This window comes from Rattus norvegicus, chromosome 2, assembly GCF_021556685.1.
Source record: "Rattus norvegicus strain SHRSP/BbbUtx chromosome 2, alternate assembly SHRSP_T2T, whole genome shotgun sequence".
Classification (NCBI taxonomy): Eukaryota; Metazoa; Chordata; class Mammalia; order Rodentia; family Muridae; genus Rattus; species Rattus norvegicus.
In genome coordinates, this window is record NC_141535.1 from 24850231 (window position 1) to 24873538 (window position 23308).

At 45.3% G+C, this 23308-nt stretch overlaps 1 protein-coding gene across 3 annotated transcripts in view; it reads right to left on the minus strand.

Moving 5' to 3' along the window:
• Positions 1-23308, minus strand: part of Rasgrf2 (RAS protein-specific guanine nucleotide-releasing factor 2) — a 242029-nt gene that overhangs the window by 47954 nt on the left and 170767 nt on the right. For all 3 annotated transcript variants that reach the window (NM_053721.3, XM_087614308.1, XM_087614302.1), the window contains 1 exon segment: positions 11321-11424. In NM_053721.3, coding sequence (NP_446173.2) covers positions 11321-11424 — 104 coding nt within the window.

Genomic DNA, 23308 nt, shown 5'->3' on the forward strand with positions numbered 1-23308 from the left:
ATGTCTTTAATCTTATTAGTTCTAGGCAGTTTGAAAATCTAACCAACTTTGAACTGAGTGTTTGAGCATCTCAGTTCCGTGGCAAAAGGAACAGTAAGCTATTCTCAGAAAGTCACTTTGACTGCTTGCTAGCAGTGTTACCTCTTGGGAAACAAGAGCCGCTGGGGCCTGAGGGAAGTACTGATAGTATTCCCTAGTCTCTATGTCACCCCGACATAAGCTGGAGTCCTCTGAGAGGACTTCAATGCAGAGACACCGTATCCATGAAATCAGGCTGTAGACAACCATGTACGGCATTTTTAAAATCGGCGATTGAGGCAGAAGGCCCTGTGAACTGTGGGTGGTGCCAACCCTCAGCTGGCGGTCCTGGGCTCTATAACAAAGCAGGCTGAGTAAGCTTCGAGCAGCAAGTCAGTGAGCAGCACTCCTCCATGTTCTCTGCATCAGTGCCTGCCTCCAGGCTCCTGCCCTGTTTGGGTTCCTGTCCCGATTTCCTTTGATGATGAACTGTGGTGTAGAAGTGTGACCCTTCCCTTGCTTTTGGTCATGGTGTTTTATCACAGCAATGGCAACACTCTGATAAGACTATACCTACGGTATTAATATTAAATCATGCTTCCATAAAACGTCACCTATTTGTCATCCAACAGCTCCTTATTAGACTGTGTGCATGGACAGCCTAGCTATATCTTGCTGCTATTTTGACTTCATCCACCCCCCCATCCCATCTCAAGGTAGAGGTATTTGTATTTTTAAACAATTAACGACCTTGTCTGCTTCAGGAGCTGGCGACCGTCAGGAGTTTAGTTCCTTAATGAATATTTGATATATATTAGTGAGTCTTCATGTAGCTGTGCTGAGACTCTAATGATGCAAATAATCTGATTACCATAAGCAGCAGGATTACTGTGAAGGACACCAGCCGTCTGCTTGGGCTTTTCTGAGAGCTAATTGGTGATTAGCTGGCATCCTTGAGCAGCTGCTGGGCTACATCCTGGGCTCCACAGGGGCTGCTCTGAGGCCCCAGGGTGGCAAATGTGAAAGGTCTCCTAGACTCATGGCTTTGTAAGATGCTGAGAATAAGTGACAAGTGAGGGTTCAGTCCTAAATAAGTCATCGATACGGCTCACAGAGCACTGCAGACAAGGGATAGAAAGAATGTAGGAGCTGGAAAAGAGGGAGAAGAGCTGTGAAGAGCCTCTAGATACAGCATAGTCGGGATAATCACAAACTTGGCAGCTGCAATGGCTTGTCCTGGGCTACACAAGACAGGCTGTTTCAAGGGTGAGCTGTGGATGGGCAGGGACTGTGGTTGGCTCATGGACCCCACCCCTTACTGCTGAACTGAGGCAGTGTGAGCTCGAGGGAGGGAAGGGAGTGCTATTATCTTTGGTTACACACCCTCTGTGAGACCGCTAGACTCCAATGGATAGTTCCGATACCACAGCCACACAGAAGGCCCTGGTAGAGCCCAGAGGAACACAAAACACAAGCAAGCACATAGGAAGAGATTTCGTAGTGATTGGGATGTAGGAAGGGAAAGGAAGGGAGATGAGAGCAGTCTAAACACATTATATCCATGCACGGAATTGTCAAACAAAATGAATTAACCAACGGGATCCTTATGCATGTCTCGTACAAGAAAAACTCATTTAAAACTTTTAGTAGTTAGCAAAAAAAAAATCATAAAATAAAAAATCACAAATAAATAATTATTGAGCTATTGATAAGAGATAATGCAAATCTAACATTCTTCTATAAAAAAACATTTTTAAATGCAATTTTACTCTCCTGAATTTTGGGGAGACTGGCCTGAGCACCCCTTTAAAAGATGATGTGACATGTTTGCTGATGGCTGTCTGAAGCACGGTACACTGTTATAGCTGAATATTTGATCTCCTGCAACATGGTCGACATAAACAGATTCTCTGACCCCTCATACACATTGTGAGTTCCTCCCACCCTGCCTTGAGTTTGCTGTTCCTACCTGGGGTGTTGCCATGAAGTATCCTAGGAATTCAGGGACAGGGGACAAGGGACACACTCTCAGCGTTCCTTGTAATGAATGCATGGGCCACTGAGGCTCGGAAAGGGCCATCACATGAGCAAGAACACAGAATTTCCATCTGACGCCAGTCACCTGTGCGGCTCAAACTCTCAGGCAGACAGGAGTCACGGGGGTTGAGACTCTGGACGTTTGTTTCAGATTTGTTTTATTTTCTACGTATGCATGCTTTGCCTGCATGTATGTATGTGCACCACACATGTGTCTAGTATGCACCAGATCTCCTGCAACTGGAGTCACACATGGCTGTGATCTACCCAGGTGGATGCTGGGAGTCCAACCCTGGCCCTCTGCAAGAGCAGGAAGTTATCATGGAGTCATACACCTTCATCTCCAAGACTCTGAATGTAACAAACTCTATAGTGACCACGTTTGAAGATCCAAACATCACACTACTTTTGTTTTGCTTTTAAAGCTGAAACCTTTGATGAACACACAAATGAACGTAAAAATACACCATTGGCCATTGAAAAGTTTAGAATGTTATTTCTAGTGAAAAAAGAAATAAAAATCGGGAAGGGAAGGCATTTCAGATTTGTTTTATTTTAAAATCCAGAGATAGGATAATTTTAAGTCTGGTTGACGGCATTACATCATAGAATGTGATTTTGGCTCCGTTTCCAAAGTCTCGTTTCAGTGGAGCTCATTGTCCACAAGATGGCGCTGCTGGGCCACAGCGCTCTTGGGAGGTAGGCACCCTGGATCTGTCCGGTTATCTAGTGAACAGCAGGGAAGCAGGGCCTGAGACCAGAGGAAGTTGCTGAACCTATCTCAGCAGTGATTATTTCCACGTGATTCCCACGCCCCTCCGCTCCAAAATTAACGAGTCACAGACACGTAGACAGAGAATCATTAGGAGGTTAAAAAAAGAAAGAAAGAAAAGAAAAGAAAGAAAAAAAGAAAAGAAAGAAAACTGAAGGCCATGAAATATGAGATGTCTACATTTCAAGCTGTCTCTTATGTTTTTGACAACTGTTGAGCAAGCCAATATATAGGTGCTAGGGAAGGCAGCGCACCTGTACAGGTGCAGGTGTATGTGCAGGTGTATGTGCAGGTGATGGGCAGGTGTACGGATGGGCAGGTGTATGGGCAGGTGGGTGGATGGGTGGATGGAGGAAACACTAGCTAAAGACATCTAGAGCACAGGCTTGAGGTGATAGGGGAGCAGAGGGGACCTCGTGATGCTCTGCTAAGACTTAGAACAGCAGTGGAGGCTGGAGACAATCTAAGGTCAGCACAGAGGCAGCAGCCAGCTGGAGGGTAGGATGGGGGGAAACAGGTCACAGTTCTCTAGGTGGAACTGCACACAAGGGACACTTACAGTGATTGCCAACTGATAGTGGTGTGATTCTCAGAAGAACCAGGGAGATGAGGCCGACAGTGACTGTGACTTGGGCTTGGTGCCAGCTCACCCCATGCTAGGTACTGGTACCGTTTCAAGCGAGGAAAGTCCAGATGCACAGAGCCTAGGCCTCCCATTCAAACTTCAACAGGCAGCAAGAAGCAGACCCTGATCTGGACTCCTACAGAGCTGACCAAAGGCCAAATTTTCATACCACACAGTCCTTCAGAAAAAAACGGCTATGGACCCACTACTAGTAGATTGGCTAGCTGATAGCAGCCTGTAATGCGAATGTCGGTTGAGTCTAGAAGTGTTGTTCACTCCTGCTCAGGAATCTTAAGATACTGGTTCCAGTCTGATCAATGTAGTTTGCATTAATAAGATTTAATAACACAACAGAAAAGTAATGTGTAAATTAGGCCTAGTCATACAAGGCTGTAATCCCAGCTATTGTGGAACTGAGGCAGGGGACTTGGAATTCAAGGTCAGCCTTAGCTACTGAGAGAATTCAAGGCCAACTTGGGTAACTTAGACCCCACTCCAAAGTAGAAAATAAAAATGGGACTGGAGTATGTGGAGCTCAGTGGAAGAGCATCGGCCTAGAATAGTGCAGGCCCTTGGTTTAAGCTCAAGTTCTGGAGAAAAGGGAAGACAGTAAACTCTGTGAATAGATAAGCCATGTTCCCCAGTGCTGTAACTAACCTATGCTGGCAGCTTCGGCAATCTGAAAATCATAGCCATTCTTTGCAGAGAGCAGGGTAAGTGTTAAGTACATGCTACCTGTGGCCAAGGCGACTCTGGGGCACTGGGGGAATCTAAATCAGTGAGGATAATCCAAGGAGACAGAGAATTGTGACTGATTTAGTCTGTAATCTGCAGTGTATTCTAGCAGCGGCCAGAGAGTTTTAAAGTGGGGACCATGCAAAGGAGAACAGATTGGCAGAAACAAGTTTAAAACCACACACACACACACACACACACACACACACACACACACACACACACACAGAGAGAGAGAGAGAGAGAGAGAGAGAGAGAGAGAGAGAGAGAGAGAGAGAGAAAGGTCCATAAAGCAGGTGCTTAGGATGTGCTGGGTCCTGAACCTAGAGACTGGGGCTCAGGTTGACATTCAAGAAAATGAGACGTATTTGTTGGCTTTCTACCTTCCTGAACTACACAAGGGAAGAATTTAAGTTGTGCTGCAGGAAAAGAGCTGCGTGATCTCCTCAGGATAAAGGCCTGAGATGATCCTCGGTGGTCCTCATCATACCTTTAAGCCAACCGCACTTTTCACTCTGTGTCTACCTCATGGCCTGTGGGCTCCAAGCTGTGAATGGGGTCTGACACGGCATCGCAAACTCGCTTAAAATATTCTGAGTTGTTGTTGTTTGAGACTTGATTATAGCTCTTAAGCATGAACTTGCAGATGTCAGCATTGCGTGACAAGGAAAAGTGTCTAAAGGTAGAAGTTTAAAATTGAAAGCCAACCTCGGGAGGGTCTGTCCTGGCTAAAAGCTTGGATGGAAGCCCCTGGAGAGCACTGCTTACCCACGCCTGCTACCCTGGGGCTTGCCCATGTTCACGTCTCTAGGCTGCACCGGCCCTGCATCAGCTCCTCCCTCTGGAGACAATCATTGTAAAGCACAAGGAATTTCAAGTTCCCCAACTACAAATGTAACAATGTAACAGCCTCCTCCTTTACATAACCGGAACAAAGTACTCATGGGAAAATGAAAGGAAGGATAAGGAGTGTGAAAGTATAGAGTGCAGAGTAAGAAGAGCACAGTTACACTTACACTTCTCAATAGGTGTTCAATGCTTAAGGAGCCATTCCTTAACTACTAACTACAGAGGGTTCTTGACACTACAAAGAGGATCAGCATGTAAGAAACCTATGCTCCACTATCCCCTTCCTAGGAGCCTACAGGCCAAGTACTAAACTCAAGACACAATTAAGTTCAGACGGGTTAAGTGTACTGGCTTGTTCCTGGCTGGCCTGCACACTGCCTTGTTTCTCGCCTATTCTTGACTGAATAAGCACAAGTCCACTTGAGGACAGGAGGTCACCTTAAACTGATGATCTGGGAAACTAGTTTGGCAGATGTGAAGTGGGAGGTACTAGGAGAAGGCGGAGTACAAAAATGCAGGTGTATATTAAAATGAAAACGTTGTTCAGAAGCCGATGGTGGTAGCAACACCAAGACACCGCAAAGGAAAGTGCCACCAAGAAAAGCATTCCTCTAGCTGCTTTCTGATGAAGGACTCTGAGTTTAAGACGTATGAAAAGTTAGCCTCTAGTCCTCCCCAGGACTTATTAGAATTTGGAAATACTGCTTGCTCCTTAACCCTGAAATCAGATAGTTCCCAAGCTTTCCTCATTAAGCCTAAAACAAACAAACCGTCCTGGTTAAAATCAAGCATCAGGGAGAGAGGTTAAGAAAAAATTTTTCCAGAGTACTTTCTAATAGGGTTCTAGAAAAAGTGATTAAGTAAATGGGTCAGACAATAACAAAGATGGGAAGGAGAAGATCTACAAGGGCCTGCTTTAATTCCAGTATTTATATCTTCTAGTTGAACAATGCCAACTGTCGCTGCAATGATCCTTGAGTTTACTTCTAATGTAAACCTTAGAAAAGCACCAGGAGAAGATGCGGTCCGTCCATGTAAAAAGACTGATGGAAAGAGTTGGAGACAACTCATTTCTGCACCATGGAGGAGACACTAAGTCCATAGGAAGCATTGTTGATGTTAATCCAAGGGAAGACTTGATGCAGAGACTTGGAGCTCAAGTTGATGACATCTGGGAGCAGAGGTGGGGAGAGGAACACAGAGAAAAGGGCAGCAGATAGCAGGAGCCAGAAGCTGAGCGAACCAGGGGCTGAGCAAACCAGGGGCTGAGCCAACCAGCGGCTGAGCGAACCAGGGGCAGAGAGAACCAGGGGGCTGAGCCAACCAGGGGCAGAGAGAACCAGGGGCAGAACCAACCAGGAGCTGAGCCAACCAGGGGCTGAGCCAACCAGGGGCAGAGCCAACCAGGGGCAGAGAGAACCAGGGGCAGAGCCAACCAGGGGCAGAGCCAACCAGGGGCTGAGTGAACCAGGGCCTACGTGAGTGTGAGGTTGGCTCCAGGTGTCATCACGAGCTCTGCAGCGGTGAGAGCCCTGGTCTAAGCCTGGCCTGTAAAACAAGGACTGAGGACATCATAGCACATGTCTGGCCATGTTTTCCCTTGTGAGGATATGGCTGTACCCCACAGTCCTCAGTCAGGCTTCCAAGGTCCAAGAGCGATTATGAAAGAAGAGAGATGCTAAAGAGGAGTAGGAAGCCTTACTCCCACAAACATCTTGTCTTAGTTACAATTTTCTGCTGTGAACAGACACCATGACCAAGGCAACTCTTATAAGGACAACATTTAATTGGGGCTGGCTAACAGGTTCAGAGGTTCAGTACATTATCATCAAGGAGGGAGCATGGCAGCATTCAGGCAAATGTTGGGGTTGGAGGAGCTTTGAATTCCACCTCTTGTTCTCAAAGCAGCTAGGAGACTGGCTTCCAGGCAGCTAGGATAAGGGTCTTAAAGCCCATGCCCAAGGCCACACCTCCAAATAGTACCACTCCCTGGGCCAAGCATATTCAAACTACCACACATTTCATCAGAAAATAATCGCAAGAGTCTATCAAAGCAGTCAGATTCGATGTGTTAATTCTTATTGATTTCTTAGTCAATAAGAAATTGACTTCACCTTTACTTTTCATTGCCAAAAGGTGAAGGGTTCTTAACAGTTCTGTGGGAAAGTAATTTTTAGTACTTTAGTAGAAGTCATAGCCACTTAGGAGAAGAGAAAGCATGGTCCTCCAAGGACATTGGTGTCTTACCTGCTTACTCTGGTCCACACTAGCTAATGGGTCCTATGATAAATGCCTCACCGATACTAAGAGAAGCTAGAGAGCTTAAGGGGACTTTAAAGGACAAATGTAGAGATGGAAAGAGGACACGAGGAGTGTAGCAAGTAGCTTATAAACTAGGATTTCTCACTAAGAATCAATAAGAAAACTTGATTGCCTGTTCATTCAACCCAGGGAAGGCAGAAATTGAAGAACAAAAAGAAAAAGCTGATGCCAAACCAACCCAAACAAATGAACAAACGAACAGAAAACAAATCCCAGAGAGTCCCCAGCATTCATATACACAGAAAGTAAGCAGATAATAGCTTGTCTTTAATATTTGAGCCTGACAAGTAATTCAGTTTTATGTAAGAGCCCCATGCAGATCAATCCCCCAGGTCACCCGTGAGAAAGCAGGAATGCTCACACTGGAAGGCACTCCTACTCAGCTGGCCAGGCTTCTTCCCTTACAGTCATTTGTGACCCAGGATCCTTAAGAACTAAGGGGAAACAGGATGTCCCTGGTACTCACCCAGAGCGGTGAGAAAGGTCAAATGAGAGCCACAGCAGACTGAACTGCTGTAAGAATCAAGGTTGCCATCAGCCTATGAGTCTAGAAACCTAGGGGAGCAGAGAAGTCAGGGTTGCTGGCCTATGTCAATTAAACTGGGTGCTCTCTATTTTCTGTTGGCTCCTGCAGTGAGAAAGGTGAGCTTGTGAGCAAACAATGCTCTATACTATTTGATACCCAGAGTCCCTTAGTTGTCAGGAATTGGTGGACAACTAGAAGTAATGGACACTTATTATGAAGGGGTAAGAAAGTACCTAGCCCACCAACCATCCAGTTCCGTGATGTATGAGGCCATTTGCATGACTGAAGCACTAGACAGTGAATCTAGTATTAAAAAGAATTGTTTCATTACCTAACATCTCAGGTTGAGACTAAATTTTATCTCCTTGGTTCAAGTATCCCTGTCAGCTCCCACTTGGTGTGGAGAGGCTCAGGAACTTAGAGGTATGTTAACGCCTTTGAGCAGTGGGACATCTTCCAAGCCACCTATTAAGGTGGAATTTCTTAAGCCCCAAGATGAGGGAAGTCTGATCCTCTCTTTGTGGACAGTGATAGATAGCAACATCTATATGCCTGTCACCATCTAAAACTGAGTGGTGCTCCAGCAGTTGTAGAGGGATGTAGTATTCTACTCCACGCTCCTCTACAGCAGATATAAATCCAATGTGTTGAACAACAGAAAACAGACTTGGCCATGGGAAAATGTTCCTAGGGTAATATTTATAAATAGAACCAAAAAGTATTTCCAATGTCAACAACGGTATCTTGTATCAGAAGTGGGGTTTCGTGTTTTATACTTTGAGCTTGCAATACCCCAAGAATTGATTAGATAGATGGAGAGGCTCTTAGGTCAGGATTTGGGAGCACAGACTGCATAGCCAGGAGGCATGGATGGAGATCTGGGTGCTGCCTGTTGCTTTCCATGTAATCAAAGGAAAAATGCTAACTCTGATCCACAGCATCCCCTTCTGCAGAGCTAGGCTAATGAGTACATCTGCTTTTTCACCCTCAGAAGGGAAAAGCAGGGGCAGTGACTTATCCCTGAGAGCTTAGAATAGTGACTGAGGCATAGAAAATAATAGAAGATTTGGAGACATTTGTAAAATTACAAGGCTGTTGCAAAAAAAAAATGCATCTCCACAGAGAGGCTACCTTCTAAGTAAAGAATTTAATAAGAACTTCATCAAAGACTTGGCTCCCCATATCATAACTAAAATGGCAAACCTCAAGCTGGCCTCTAGACTGTGCTAAAGCAGCCAAGGCTTCCTCTTTTGTTCAGGGCACCAGCATGCAGTCCCCTGGAAATTGCCACATCTGCCTAGGGTGAAAATTGGGGGTTAGGAGGTATAAATTCCTGGGCATCTCCAGGAGACTCAAGACAGGAAGCACTCTTGCAGGGCAGAGAGACCTGAAGCACAAGAGGCATCCTTATCCTGTAGAGAGCTCAGTGGTTAGGCATCCCCACACCAAGGCTGCCTCACAAGTGGAAGGGCAGAGCCACTGCTTGGGAGCTGAGGGTAGGCTGGGCATGGGGATGGAAAAGTACTGGAAGCAGATGACCAAAGCAGGAATGGGCATAGACAGAGGGACTGAGCCCTGGGATAGACAGAGCTGGCAGTCGGCCAAGAGCTGTCAGTGGAGGTGACAGCAGCTGCCTGTTCAGTTGTCTCTTACAAATTGCATTTTCCCACCCACACCAAAAACTGTGCGGTGCTTGTCCTGGCTCAACCCCCACTTCAGATCTAGAACAAAGGATACATCTGAACTCTGAGCTCTGAGGGGACACCGAGTTCTGTGTTCTGCAGCGTGATGCCGAGAAATTAAAAAAATTAAAAAGAGGTTCCTGCCATTGACAACATAGGTAACAGCTAGGAGGGAGGGACACAGGGAGGGAGGGAAGAGAGGAAGGGAGGAAGAGAAGGAGGAAAGGAGGGAAGGAGGAAGGGAGGGAGGGAGAGAGGGACAGAGAGAGGGAAGGAGGGAGGGAGGGAGGGAGGGAGAGAGAAAGGGAGAGAGGGAGGGAGGGAGGGAGGGACAGAGAAATGGAGGTAGTTGCATCTGGCCCCCTCTGACCCAGGCATCCTTGAGTGCCTTCCTAGTGCCTGCTTCTGTGATCTCTGTGACTCACTCAGGCACAGTCCTATTTCTAGCGCCAGGACACAGGGAGGCACCCTGCCTGGTCCTTTCCTTCTGGGGTTCTGAGCTGATTCTCCAGCCTAGAAGTCCCTTGGGAGATAACGATGGCCACAGGAACTAAGAGCAGCACAGCCCTGCTACCTGCGGAGACCTGGGGATTGTGTCAATGACACACAGGAGGTGAGTGTACATGCATGCACATGCGTGCTTTGTGGACACGCTTTCTTTCCACAGCAATGCCAATACATGCTGGAGTGCAGAGCCCGGCTGGGTCACTGTCAAACTCAGCCTGTGTTTTGGCTGCCTTCAGAAACTAAAGGACAGAAAATGACTTCGTGGAGAGAGAGCACAGCGGCAGCCTCAGGATGTAACTCAGTTCAACTGAGCAACCAAGCAGCCGTCTGCCAGGTGCCCAGACCAGCAGAACTAGTAGAACGAAGACAGACACACACTAAACGGGGCAGGCACAGGCAAAGTGTGCATCAGGGCCAAGTGCAGGGAGACTAAAGGGGCCTCTCCTGTTTTTTGGAGGAGGCGAGTCTGAATCACAAATGTTCATGCTGTACTCTATGCTTAGCTCAAAATGGTCTTTACACTTGGCCACATCTTTGACCTACTCCAATCAGAACCCTGGTCTCTTTCACCAACTCTCCTTATAGCCACCATTAGGTCCAGGAAGGCCTGACATACAGTTCCTAATGAATTGGGCATCCTCTGAACCAACACAGTAAAGAGGGGCCTGGTTTGGTTTTGCAGACGCAGAAAAAAAAACAAACAAACAAACAAACAAAAAAACTCTACAAAGTTCTTTAATAGAAAACCGAAATTCATTCAACTTAAAAAAAGAGTACTAGGAACTGAAACAGGGAAAGAACACTAGGTAAAAATTCTGTGAATTGGTGAGAAACCCTTCCTGGCCAGATAAAAATGTATTTTTGGCCTTTAGGAGTCACTGTAATGTTTGCCCATGGAGGCTGCCGGTACCAGTGGAGATAGAGGCCTCTTCACTGTCAGAGGGGACCCTGAGAAAGGTAACCCCAGGTGCTCCGGGGCGGTTTCGGTGGTGCTGCCTCAAATCTGAGGGAAGAGGGGAGCTCTGGTTTACCAATCTGCCTCAGATTATCTACAGATGTGACAGCAACATTGGCCACGCGTGTGGCTGTTTTTCTTTGTGTGTTGCCCACACATCTTCCCTCCTTAGCATCTAAATCCCAAGGCTTCCGACCACAGTGTGTCAGGAGATGGTTTACCTGTGGAACGGCTTGCAAAGGTAAATGAAATGTAAAACCGTTGGAAGTAATCACTGGGACTTCGGAATTACCTGTGCGTGTTTTGAAACCCAGTGGCGGAGGACATTCAGGACTCGATTGGTGGCTGTTCTCCGTATGATGAACTCCTTGTCACATGTTCTCTCGTTGTTAAATCCTTTGGGAGGAGAAGAAACACAGACTGCAGTTAGGGCCGGTCCCCAGGGATCAGGAAAGGTCATTTATTTTAGGACTCCTCTTAATGAAGCTCACAAAATGCTACAGGGTGACAGGGAGGAAAATGGCTTCAGACCTGTGAATTCTGCTTACTTATTATACTCTCCCGCCAGCCCGCTGCAGACACAGGTGCAATTACATGAATAATGCACACATATTTATTAAAGGCCACCGAAAGTTACCATTCCACTAATGACACTTCCATTTATGCCTCTCGCAATCCACACGCAAAGCCAATAGGGAGCGTTAACAAAAGCCCCGTTGCCAGTGTGAATTATAGCTTTTCCTCAGAGAGATCATGGAGCCAGTCCCCCTGGGAGACGGAGGTGGTCTTGCAGGCGAGACAAGTGCTCTATTGCTTGTCTGCACACAAACAGTACGGCCCATGCTTGAGAAAGAAGTGTTTAAAAGTTGCTAAAAGTACGGATTCCGAATGCTCTCACCTCAGAGAACTCGTAAATACACAGAATGATGGATCAGATGAGAGGTGTTAATCACTCCACGGTGTACGTATGTAACGGCATCTCTTTTATACTCCATAGATAGATAATATTTATGCCATTGTTTGTCCATTGAAAATAAAATAATTTGAAACAAAAAAAGACTGCCTGGTTTGTAGCAGCTGTCCTTGAGTTCTGTAAAGATAGTTCTTTGGCGACCGGTCCCCAATGTCCCTCGTGTTTCTGTCTAATAGAGCTGCTGTGAAATTATGTTTGCTAACTAATACACTTAGTGGTTTAACACAGTTCCTTCACAACAGCAAAAGCTCAAATGTCAGCCATTACATTAATTCAGCATTTCTCTGGTGTTTTTTTGTGGGTTGAACAATCATGGTGACCTTGGACTTTACACATGCCGGGCAAAGTTTCTACCTCCAAACATTATTCCCAGCTCTGGCCCAGTGTTTGTGAGACCCTCTATGCTGCCACGTCGCGGTCTCAGCCACCTTTCCTTTATCAATAAAACATTTAGTACTTCACACTGACTCCACTTTTAAAATTATTCTGTGATCCAATAATAATTAAGCAATCTATTTCCCTTAAAAATGAAAATACGTCTTGGGCTGGATGTAGTTTCATGGTGAACCACTTGCTTAATATGTTTAATACCCAGGAATCAAATTCCAGAACCACAACAACAATAATTCTTCTCCGAAAGGCTATCTACACTCACCGAACCTACTTCCTGGTCTCTTACTGTCTCCACTTGTCACTCCGAGCCTCTCATCCCCCTTACCGATCACCAGCAGGCAGGCTCTGTCTGCTGAGGTCATCAATAGGCTTCACGTCTACATCCAAGGGACAGCCTGCCATCACTCCCTCAGGAATGTATGTGTCTTTTACAAGAAATGGATTCTTTTTTTTCCTTTTTTTCCAGGGCTGGGGATCAAACCCAGGACCTTGTGCTTCCTAGGCAAGTGCTCTACCACTGAGCCAAATCCCCAACCCCGTCTTTTAACTTATAACACATGATTCATGTATTTACATCCTTGGATCTCATCTCTGAGTTCCAGACCCAGGTTTCCAAACTCTCTTCACACTCCCCTGTTAGATATTTCGAACATACCACAAGCACAAAATGCTCAAAAAGAAAGTCCAAGGCTTTTCTCCGAAATCCACCCTGTCTGGTCTCATTATGCCAGTAAAGAAACACTACCATTCATCATGGTAGGTAAGCCTGGAACTTGTCTGTTTCTCCCTAGATAATAAAAGCAGCCCTATCTGGTCTATTCTGTTCTTGGCTCTTCAAGTCTGAAATCCCAGGAGCCAAAAAGACCTTTTCAAAGGACAAATTGGATGTGTCAAACCAGTGTTTAAGGCCTTTCAACAGTTCTCTCAATAGACTCACCACAGACTACAGGCTCCCGTGGTTTTATCTGCTTAGCCTTGTCTGCTAATTCTGCTGTGTAATTTCACAGCAACTCTACTAAACAGAAATGTGAAGGACATCGGAGACAGGAACCACACATTTTTAACTTGCTTCCCATCTCTCCACCCTTTAGTTCTTCATGATTCCTAGGCCTTTGTGCATACTGCTCAACACTGAAGCAAGTAACACACACTGTCCTTCCATCAGTGCAAGCCACCACTCCTTCCAGAGTGAGGCCTTCTGCACCAAGCAGGAGAAAAATTCCTACCACATCTCATAATAACGCAAACCGTCACTCTATGACACCCAGCACACAACAGTAGAGTTATCTGTGTGGTTTTCTGAAAATATTTTTGTTTTTCATGAAGATGAGAATTTGGTATATTTTTTGCTTAAGCTCAAAGATTTCTGTAGGATATGGCATATACAGTATAGTGTATTATTATTTATTTTTATTTTTTATTATTGGAGTGTATGAATTTGTGTGTGTGTGTGTGTGTATTGTATGGTGTATGCATCTCTGTGTGTGTATAGGTATGGTGTATGCAGTGTATGTGTGTGGTGTATGAATGGTGTGTGTGTGTGTGTGTGTGAGTGGTGTATGAAATGTGTTTGTGTGTGTGTGTGTGTGTGTGTGTGTGTGTGTGTGTGTGTATGCACCTTTTGGCATCCTCAATAGTGACTGGGCTTTGGTGACTATATATGGGATGGATCCCCATGTGTGGCAGCCTCTGGATGGCCTTTCCTTCAGTCCCTGCTCCACACTTTGTCTCTGTATTTCCTCCTGTGAGTATTTTGTTTCCCCTTCTAAGAAGGGCTGAAGCATCCACACTTTGGTCTTTCTGTCTTCTTGAGCTTCATGTGGTCTGTAAATTGTATCTTGGGTATTCTGAGCTTTTGGGCTAATATCCACTTATCAGTGACTGCATACCATATATGTTCTTTTATTACTGGGTTACCTCACTCAGGATGATATTTTTCTAGTTCCATCCATTTGCCTATGAATTTCATGAAGTCATTGTTTTTAATAGCTGAGTAGTAATCCATTGTGTAGATGTACCACATTTTCTGTATCTATTCCTCTGTTGAAGGACATCTGGGTTGTTTCCAGCTTCTGGCTATTATAAATAAGGCTGCTATGAACATAGTGGAGCATATGTCCTTGTTACATGTTGGGGCATATTTTAGGTATACGCACAAGAGTGCTCAGGTAGTACTATGTCCAATTTTTTGAGGAACTTCCAGATTGATTTCCAGAGATGTTGTACCAGCTTGCAATCCCACCGACAATGGAGGAGTGTTCCTCTTTCTCCACATCCTCACCAGCATCTGTTGTCACCTGAGTTTTTGATCTTAGCCATTTTGACTGGGGTGAGGTGGAATCTCAGGGTTGTTTTGATTTGCGTTTCCCTGATGACTAAGGATGTTGAACATTTCTTTAGGTGCTTCTCAGCCATTTGATATTTCTCAGCTGAGAATTCTTTGTTTATCTCTGTGCCCCATTTTTAATAGGGTTATTTGATTCTCTGGAGTCTAACTTCTTGAATTCTTTGAATACATTTGATATTAGCCCTTCATTGGATGTAGGATTAGTAAAGATCTTTCCCCAATCTGCTGGTTGCCGTTTTGTCCTAATGACAGTGTCCTTTGCCTTACAGAAGCTTTGCATTTTTATGAGGTCCCATTTGTTGACTGTTGACCTTAGAGCATAAGCCATTGGTGAACGTCAACTGAGTGAGGAGTCATTTTTCACTTCACACAAACAGACATACACCCTTTCCTACAGGATCAATGGTATCAGTGTGATTAGCTTTTTTATTCAGAATCCTCTTAAATGTGTGTGTTTGACAAAAATCTGAAAAGGTCGGTACTCCGATCGATCTGCGTATGTTTTACGAGAGTGTCACTGGGTTGCTGCCACAGACAGAGAGAGATCATGCATGACCCTGACACCCAAGGACAGTAAAAACTGTAGATCGCATGACCAGGCTCCAAGTGTAGCATCTTAAGTAACGTGGCTTCTTGTACAAGAAGAGCCACAGCGTAGGAGAGATGTTATCTCCCCCTACAGACAAGCTATGGAAGGAGAGAGGCATTGCAAACTGGCAATGGTCCTGGAGCTAACAGTGCCGCTGAGCTTGGTTCCACTCAGAACACTCTTAGTCATATCTCATTGCCTGGAGCCAGAGTTTTAGTCATATGTTTCCTTCACAAATCTGTAAACCAACTTATTGAAAAATGTTACAGTAAAAATTTAAAGAGAGCATTTGCTATCAGATCCTGCTAGCCTGATCCACTAGCTCTGACTGCTACTATCACATGGTCGCAAGTCGCCCACTCCTGGCTGACTCCCTTTTAGCTGCCCTCCCTGCACGGTCCCCTGTGCAGTAGTTACCATGCCTGACAACACACATATATCTCCTTCTGCGGGCCCTGGGAGTTCTCACTCAGCAAGGGCAAGAGAACCAGATCCGCACGCTCCAACTGCCTCTCAGCCATTTCTGTCACACACTGTCCTCTTGAGCCCGGTAAAAATCAAAGTTCCACAAACTTGTAATTTAGCAATTAGATTTATATGTTAAATTCTCAGTCCGCGATCCATCCACACGATAAATTCACTGTCAATTGATAAAGATATAAACTGCCCACCTAGACAAGATAAAATCGATCTAGTTCACCTAAATCTGAGCCATCCTCCTCTGTACACTCCCCCTCCTTCTTCCTCTCCCCCCTACTTGAAAGTTTTAATCACTGTATTTTGATCATCCTCCATGATTCCCCCTAACTTTCCAGATCCATCTGCCTTCATGTGTTCTCCATTCTCCCTCTTGGTCTTCTCTCCCTGTCTCCTCCCTCTCTCTCCTCCTCTCCTTTTCTTTTTATCTCTCCATATTCCTGGGTATGGGACCGTCCTCTGAGGTGTGGGTGACTTTACCAGAATCCACACCACTAAAGAAGACTGGCTCTCCCTTCTCCTTCGTCGGTCCTAGAACATTGATGACTAAGATGTTCAAGATCCCATTTGGCCCAGTTTTGAGGGCAGAGACTTTGCTGATTACAATGAATAGGGGTCATTTGGTAAAAAAATAACTTTTCAACAGAAAGCTAGCCTCTTAGTCATAACGTCCTCTGAAAAGCCTATAACACACTGAAGTAAGCCTGGAGAGGGACCGGCTGGGAGATGGAAGGGTTCAGTAGGGGTTATGGGAAGGAATATGGTCAACATACAGTCTATACTTATATGCGATTCAGTACCATGAACAGTACACAAGAGAAAGAAAAAAGCAAACCGAACATAGCGATCTCTTTTCCCCAAGTCGTTATATCTCAATACGGCAATCATATGGACCCGTACTTTGTTGGCCTTTGATTTGTTTCTTTAATATTTTTAAAACCTCATGTGACCCGTTAATGGGGACTGAAACCAGCAGAATTAAAGAAATGGAGAAGATGAGGGCCATCTGCATGTGTTGTCCATAGTGGTGATGAGTACTCTTTAGAGAACTTGTGCATGTGTGTGTGCATGAGAGTACATGTGTGCATGTGTGAGTGAATTGTGCATATGTGTGTACATGTGTGCACTGTGTGTGTGAAGTATATGCATGTGAGAGCACGCGTATGGGCCTGTGTGTACATCTGCACATGTGTGTGTATGTGTATATGCATTCGTGTATATATGATGTAGGTGTCATTATGTGTGTCGGGTATGCATGTATGTGAAAATATGTGCATGTGTGTGTACATGCATGCATGCCTGTGTATCTGTATCATGAGTTATAACATGTAACTCCTAGAGTAAGAGAAATGAGGAAGCAGGTGATAGGACTGACTGATCAGTAGGTCTGTGTTTAAATAACCTGCATTAGTTTTCAGAGGCTGTGGGAGGTTGGGTCCATGCCACACCCAAGACCAGCAGGACATCTTCCCCTGCCATCTTCTGTCACCTTACAACCTTCTCTTGTGGGTTTCGTATGCATTCCCACTCTCCAAAATTCCCCCAAAGTATTTTTCCAAGACAACTAGGAATATTTCCATATATAGCACATTCTTCTCTCTTAAGAAACAGATCCAAAGCTCAGATTTATGCTTCTTTTCCTCCAGCATCACTTGCTTACAGAGACAGCCATGGCCGGAGCCCTTTGGAGAGAAACTCTAATACTCTCTGTCCTTGTTTTTTCCCATACAGTGATGAAATCCTTTTACACTTAGTGGCATTTGTTAGATTTCCCTATTTCCTGTGTCTATTTCCCTATTTCACTATTCTAAGACTGAGCTCCACCCAAGTGTATTGTAGTTATGGTTCCTGTATACTATAGCTATAGTTCCTATATGATGTCACGATAGCTCCTGTAGATGACAGTTCCAGCTCCCACACATCACATCTGCATCCCCTGTGCACCACATCTGCAGCCCCTGTGCACCACATCTGCAACCCCTGTGCACCACATCTGCAGCCCCTGTGCACCACATCTGCAGCCCCTGTGCACCACATCTGCAGCCCCTGTGCACCACATCTGCAACCCCTGTGCACCACATCTGCAGCCCCTGTGCACCACATCTGCAGCCCCTGAGCACCACATCTGCAGCCCCTGTGCACGACATCTACACCCCCTGTACACCACATCTGCAGCCCCTGAGCACCACATCTGCAACCCCTGTGCACGACAATTGTCACTCCATTCTCTATCCTTGCAGTCTTCTTCTAGGTGTAATCCCGCAGTTAGGTCATTATCTTTAGGGAACCTGCTGCATTCCACAAACTGCACAGCTTTGTGCAGGGGAGACATATTCCTCACTCTCAGGAGGCTTCCTTCTCTGGTGAGTATGGAGATAGCTTTCCAAGCAGTTAAAGATGGGAAACGTAAAACCCCCAGGCCATGGAGATGCCACTGCTCCCCTGCATGACCTTTGAATTAATGTCCCTTTTCTGTAGAATATGTGCAGAATATCTTTCTAAGCAAGACGTAGTAATGTCTGTCATGCCACGATCTAATTAATTAAAGGAAACAGGTCAGTGCTGACAAGCAGGGGTTGTGCACATGTGCCATGCTGAACATTAGTGTAACAGTGAGTCTGTGAGTGACAGTCTTCAGACATGATGGCTGGGAGAGGGTGGGCACTTGCTGTGGGACTGCAAACCCTACTCAAGGCAGGGAGCAGGAGGAACTGAATCGCTAGTTTATATACATGAAGTAGTTCTTGGTTCAGATCTCACTTATGCAAGGTCTGTAATGACGTTTCCGTCGATTTCTTTTCTCTCCAATTCTGCTCTCATTTCCAGGCAGCAAACTGAAGAACATCTTGATAGCCCTACAAGAACGGTTCCCAGCATGCAGAGGGTGCTTCTGCTGGAGAGAGAGGGTTGTTTGTGTATTAGAAGCTCTCAAGCACCTCCTTACACTTGGCTGACAAACAATGTTGTCCACCTTCTATGAGCTCATCATTGTAACGTGGGCCTGCAGAAGATGAGGTGTCAGTCAAAGCACAGCTTTATCGCACAGTGAAGGGGCAGCTTCTAGAGGTCTGCTAAGAACACAGGAATGGAACGATAAACATACGTCAGACTGAGGTTTTCTGTCTTTAAAAAAAAAAACAAACTTGTATAAGTGTGTTCTTCTCCTTCAGGGTTTTTTTTGTTGTTGTTGTTGTTTTGTTTTGTTTTTGTTTCGTTTTGTTTTTCCAGAGCTGAGGACCAAACCCATCCCCAACCCTTATTTGGTGGTTTTTAAATCCTTACTTGGGTGAATCTGAGCTTCCCCCTCTCCCATGTGCGATTAACTGTAACAATGTTGGAACATGGTCCGTGAATGTGTGAGAATTCTTGTGAGAAAACTAGAGTCTGGTGACCTCCGTTTCTTCAAAGCACAAAATCGGTCGTAGGACGTACTTTTGGGCCCCTTCCAGGTGTAGCGGATAGGAGCGAGTTTACTTCAGCTCCTTCATCACAACTGGCTACTGGTATTTGTTGATATGCCTCCGTGGAAAAACATGTTTTTATCACGTGTTGCGTGCCTGCCACAGTCAGCTTGTCCTTGTGACTGGACACCTTACTCACAGCCTCTTCTTAACGATAAAGTCGCCTAGTGCATGGGACTGCAGTCCCCTCATTTATCAGCCCCATTCTCCTAGGTCCCACCGCCTCTAGAGTGGTAGGCACAGCAAGAACAGGAAAAGAACCTAGTGGATCTGCCGCTATTTGTGATTAAAAAATACACGAGTGTGTGTGGGAATCGACATATCATTGCTTTCATCGCTCAAGAAAATCAGTAACAAAAACTGTCCACTGAATTGCTTTTATGGATCTTTTTGAAAAATAAATGGGTTCCCAAAGGAGCGACTATACATTGAGTTTAAAATGGATTTAAAAAAATCTTTTAGTGTATATCTTTTACTTTTCTCGAGCCCACAAATGTATTCCTCATTGTTCACAGATAAGTAAAATAAGGCTTGCAGAAGTCCTTTAGCCACCTAAGGTGACAGTCAGTAGGATGAGAAGAAAGACCGTGATACCAGTTCATCCCATTGAAGAATCCCACCCGGTGCCTATTCATAAGGGGCAGACAGCGGCTCTGGTTGGGTGTTGTCATTCCCTGGATGGGCACAGACAGGAGGGGCTGGGGACATGTACATTAATGGACTCACTCCATTGAACTAACTCCTAGTTCCCCTGGCCACAAGGCAGGCCCTGGATAAATGGCTGCCAAAAGTATGTACATGTGACAAACCAATGCTCTCACTGTAGAAATAAAATGTCTTCTGCAAAGACTGGCTTGGATACTTCAGATTCCTTAAATCCAATGAATGTATTTGGACCCCCGCACTACACCCAAAGACAATGGGCTACATACTCATTTCCAAAGACAATGGGCTAACTTGCATGGTGCCTTGTCACTCCATTTCCCCATGCTCAGCAGACCTCACCACCATGGCCAGAAGATGGATACCACCTCTAGCAGGACACAGAGGAGACCTTAGTTCTCCTTTTATTTTTTTTTGGGGGGGGGGGTCTTGTTTTTCAAGACAGGGTTTCTCCATATAGCGGATGACTATCCCAGAACTCTGTAGACCAGGCTGGTCTTAAACTCAGAGATCTGCCTGCCTCTGCCTCCCGAGTGCTGGAATTAAAGGTGTGTACCATCACCAACTGGCTTTAGTTCTCCTTCCTTTAATGTCTACTGTTCATCCTCACTTTTGTCCCTCATCTCTGGGCACTGCAGGAAGACATGGTGGCAAGAATGACTTGGAAGTCTTCTTTGAGTGTCTTGGAAGTTCTTGGAAGATCTTTGAGTGTCTGTTAGCACTAGGACAAGCTTTTTCCTCCTAGCATCTCGGTTTCCTCTCTACGTAAGGGGACCGGATTGCCGGACTAGGCCAAGCTAGAGCCCTGCCCTGAGCAGATTCCTGAGAAGGGCTTGACCTTTTCAAAGAACACGTCCCCGGAAGACTGTTGCCTCATTGTCTAAGGAGAATATCTTGCAGTTTAGAGATTCACCTTATGTCCTTGGGCACTTCCCAGTTCTCTCCCCGCCACCCTAAGCTTTAGCTCCTGCTTCAGAGCTTTAAATGCTGTACACTCCTCTCAATAAACAGACCTTGACAAGGACACTGCTTGGTCTCGCTCCTCTTTCTCGCCTGTTCTCCCGCAGGTATGGGTCCCCCTCGACGCCCACGAATAACTGGGTCCCTGCTGGCGGGGGCACATAAGAGCTGTCCAGATGCCTCTGAGGCCTCTTCCTTTGTTTCCTCTTGACTAGTGCCCAGCCTCTAGCCATAAGTCTGTGCCCTCCTCTTTTCTTATAGCCCCTCAATCTCCACAGATTCCTTCCATCTGCTTACACATCCCCCCCCCTTTACTATGACTCCTTCATACATGACAGTGACATCTATGTGTTTCTTGCTTACCCTAGGCCTTCTAAGGACATTGCAGGCAGACACTTAGGCAGTGGGTATATCTAAGATAGCCAAGCAATACTAATTCCATACACCCAGCTACATCCATGGGATCATATAGAGTCCTTTAGGATTATATAGGGTCCTTTAGTGGAAAGAGACCAAAATCACATTTCTTATGTGTAAAGTTTAAAGACCATGAGATTTGTGGGACAGTATCAAGTCAAGGTATAAAGCAGGATGGTGGACCTCCTGCAGCTCAAGACAAGAAGCAAAGAGGTATCTGAACTGGAAGGCCCAGTGGTGGGGAAGCTGTCTCTAATATCGCCCGAGCCAGTTAGCAGAGGTCAGTTGGCTTTGAAGTGAGGAAGAGGCAATACTGGATATGGACTTGGGACCCTGGGTTATATTTTTATCTCCTTTCAAACAGATGGTCTTACACACAATAGGTCTCGGTCAATCTATTTAACTGCTTTTATTTTTTTTTAACCTTAAAGGTGTTTGTTTGTTTGTTTTATTCACTTGACTCATTCTATTTATTGGAAGACCTTGGCATTTCCTGAGCCAGCAGGTCCCTGATCCTCCCTGCTTTGGAATTTACCACACTTCTCCCCATCCCCTCATGCCCCGGGCCTGTAATCACAGGATACTGCTGAGTGCTTTCTACTTAGCGGCTGAGAACTCTGAAGAAGTGCTTGCGCATAGCTGAGAAGCAGAGAAATTCCCTCCATGTAAGGGCAGGGTCCTACTGGTCTCCTCCCCAGACTGTTACCTCACCCTATTTAGCAGCAGATTGGTTGTGTCCTTCTTCCGTGTACCCACAGAGTGCTACAGGCAGTGTCAGGTACAGACTTGTATCATCATTTCAATGGCAAATGGCAGCTCAATGTTTACTGCTACAAACTCTCAACACAGATTGTTAGAACTTCTTAAGCACAGCTAGTGAAGAGCGTCACACTGTTCTTTAGTGAAAGAGATCTCATCATCCTTCCCCCAGAACGCGTGCCCTGTGCATCAACCCAACATGCGTTAACTGTTGAGCAAATGCCAGGAGGCTCCAGAAGGGCCTCGAGGATTCTACTCACTAAGTCTTGGTGCTGTCACTACTCATTAGATGAGCGAGCCCTTTCGTAAACCACAAATTCTGCAAGTATTTTCTATTTAGCTTCCCAAGAAATGATTCAACAGTCTAGAAATGATTTGACAGTCTACCAGATATTTTTACAAACTTTTCCTACCAAATCAAAGTATTTGATTTATGTAAGTATGAATTAATGAACTATATTCACTGTTAAACTTAATCATTTCTAAAACATACTGATTCCTAATTTTCAATCAGTTTCAAGGGCAAAGACTTTAATAATTACAGTGAATAAGTGTCATTGAGTTAAAAATAACTCAGAGTAGAGATCTATAAAATGCACTCAGGGCAGGGGGTGGTGGGGTGGGTAGTTGTAACCCAGGGAGGGAGGGAGATACAACATCTCACAGGAAGATGGCCTTTGTGCTCTTCTCTCAAATTCAAGTCTGCAACTCTGTCCTTATTTTGAGGTCAGAAGACCTGTGGGTTAAAAGGTCTTGGGCAGATACCAAACTGAAGACACTATTCCTCGAGAGTTCAAATATCATAATTATGGTTATCTAATAGCCATCATTATTCGATGTCTGAATCTGCAAGGAACTCAGCTTTCTTTCACACACACAATTGATGATATGTACTCTGGACTCCAGGGACTCAACTCTAAGAATGGATTTTTTTTTTCCTTTTCTTTTTTTCCGGAGCTGGGGACCGAACCCAGAGCCTTGCGCTTGCTAGGCAAGCGCTCTACCACTGAGCTAAATCCCCAACCCCGGGACTCAACTCTAAAATTCTTATTTTCCAGGCCTTTCTGCAACTCAGGTCCTAAATGAAATAAATCAGTACAATGAGGCTTTTTTCTGTCACAGCAGCCATTGTTTCTGGCAGGCATGGTCACAGAGGGCAAAAACCTCCACAGCACTGCAGCATCCTGGTGTGGGAGTCACAGGGCAGCAGTAGCAGTTAATATCATCATGATGTCAACAGC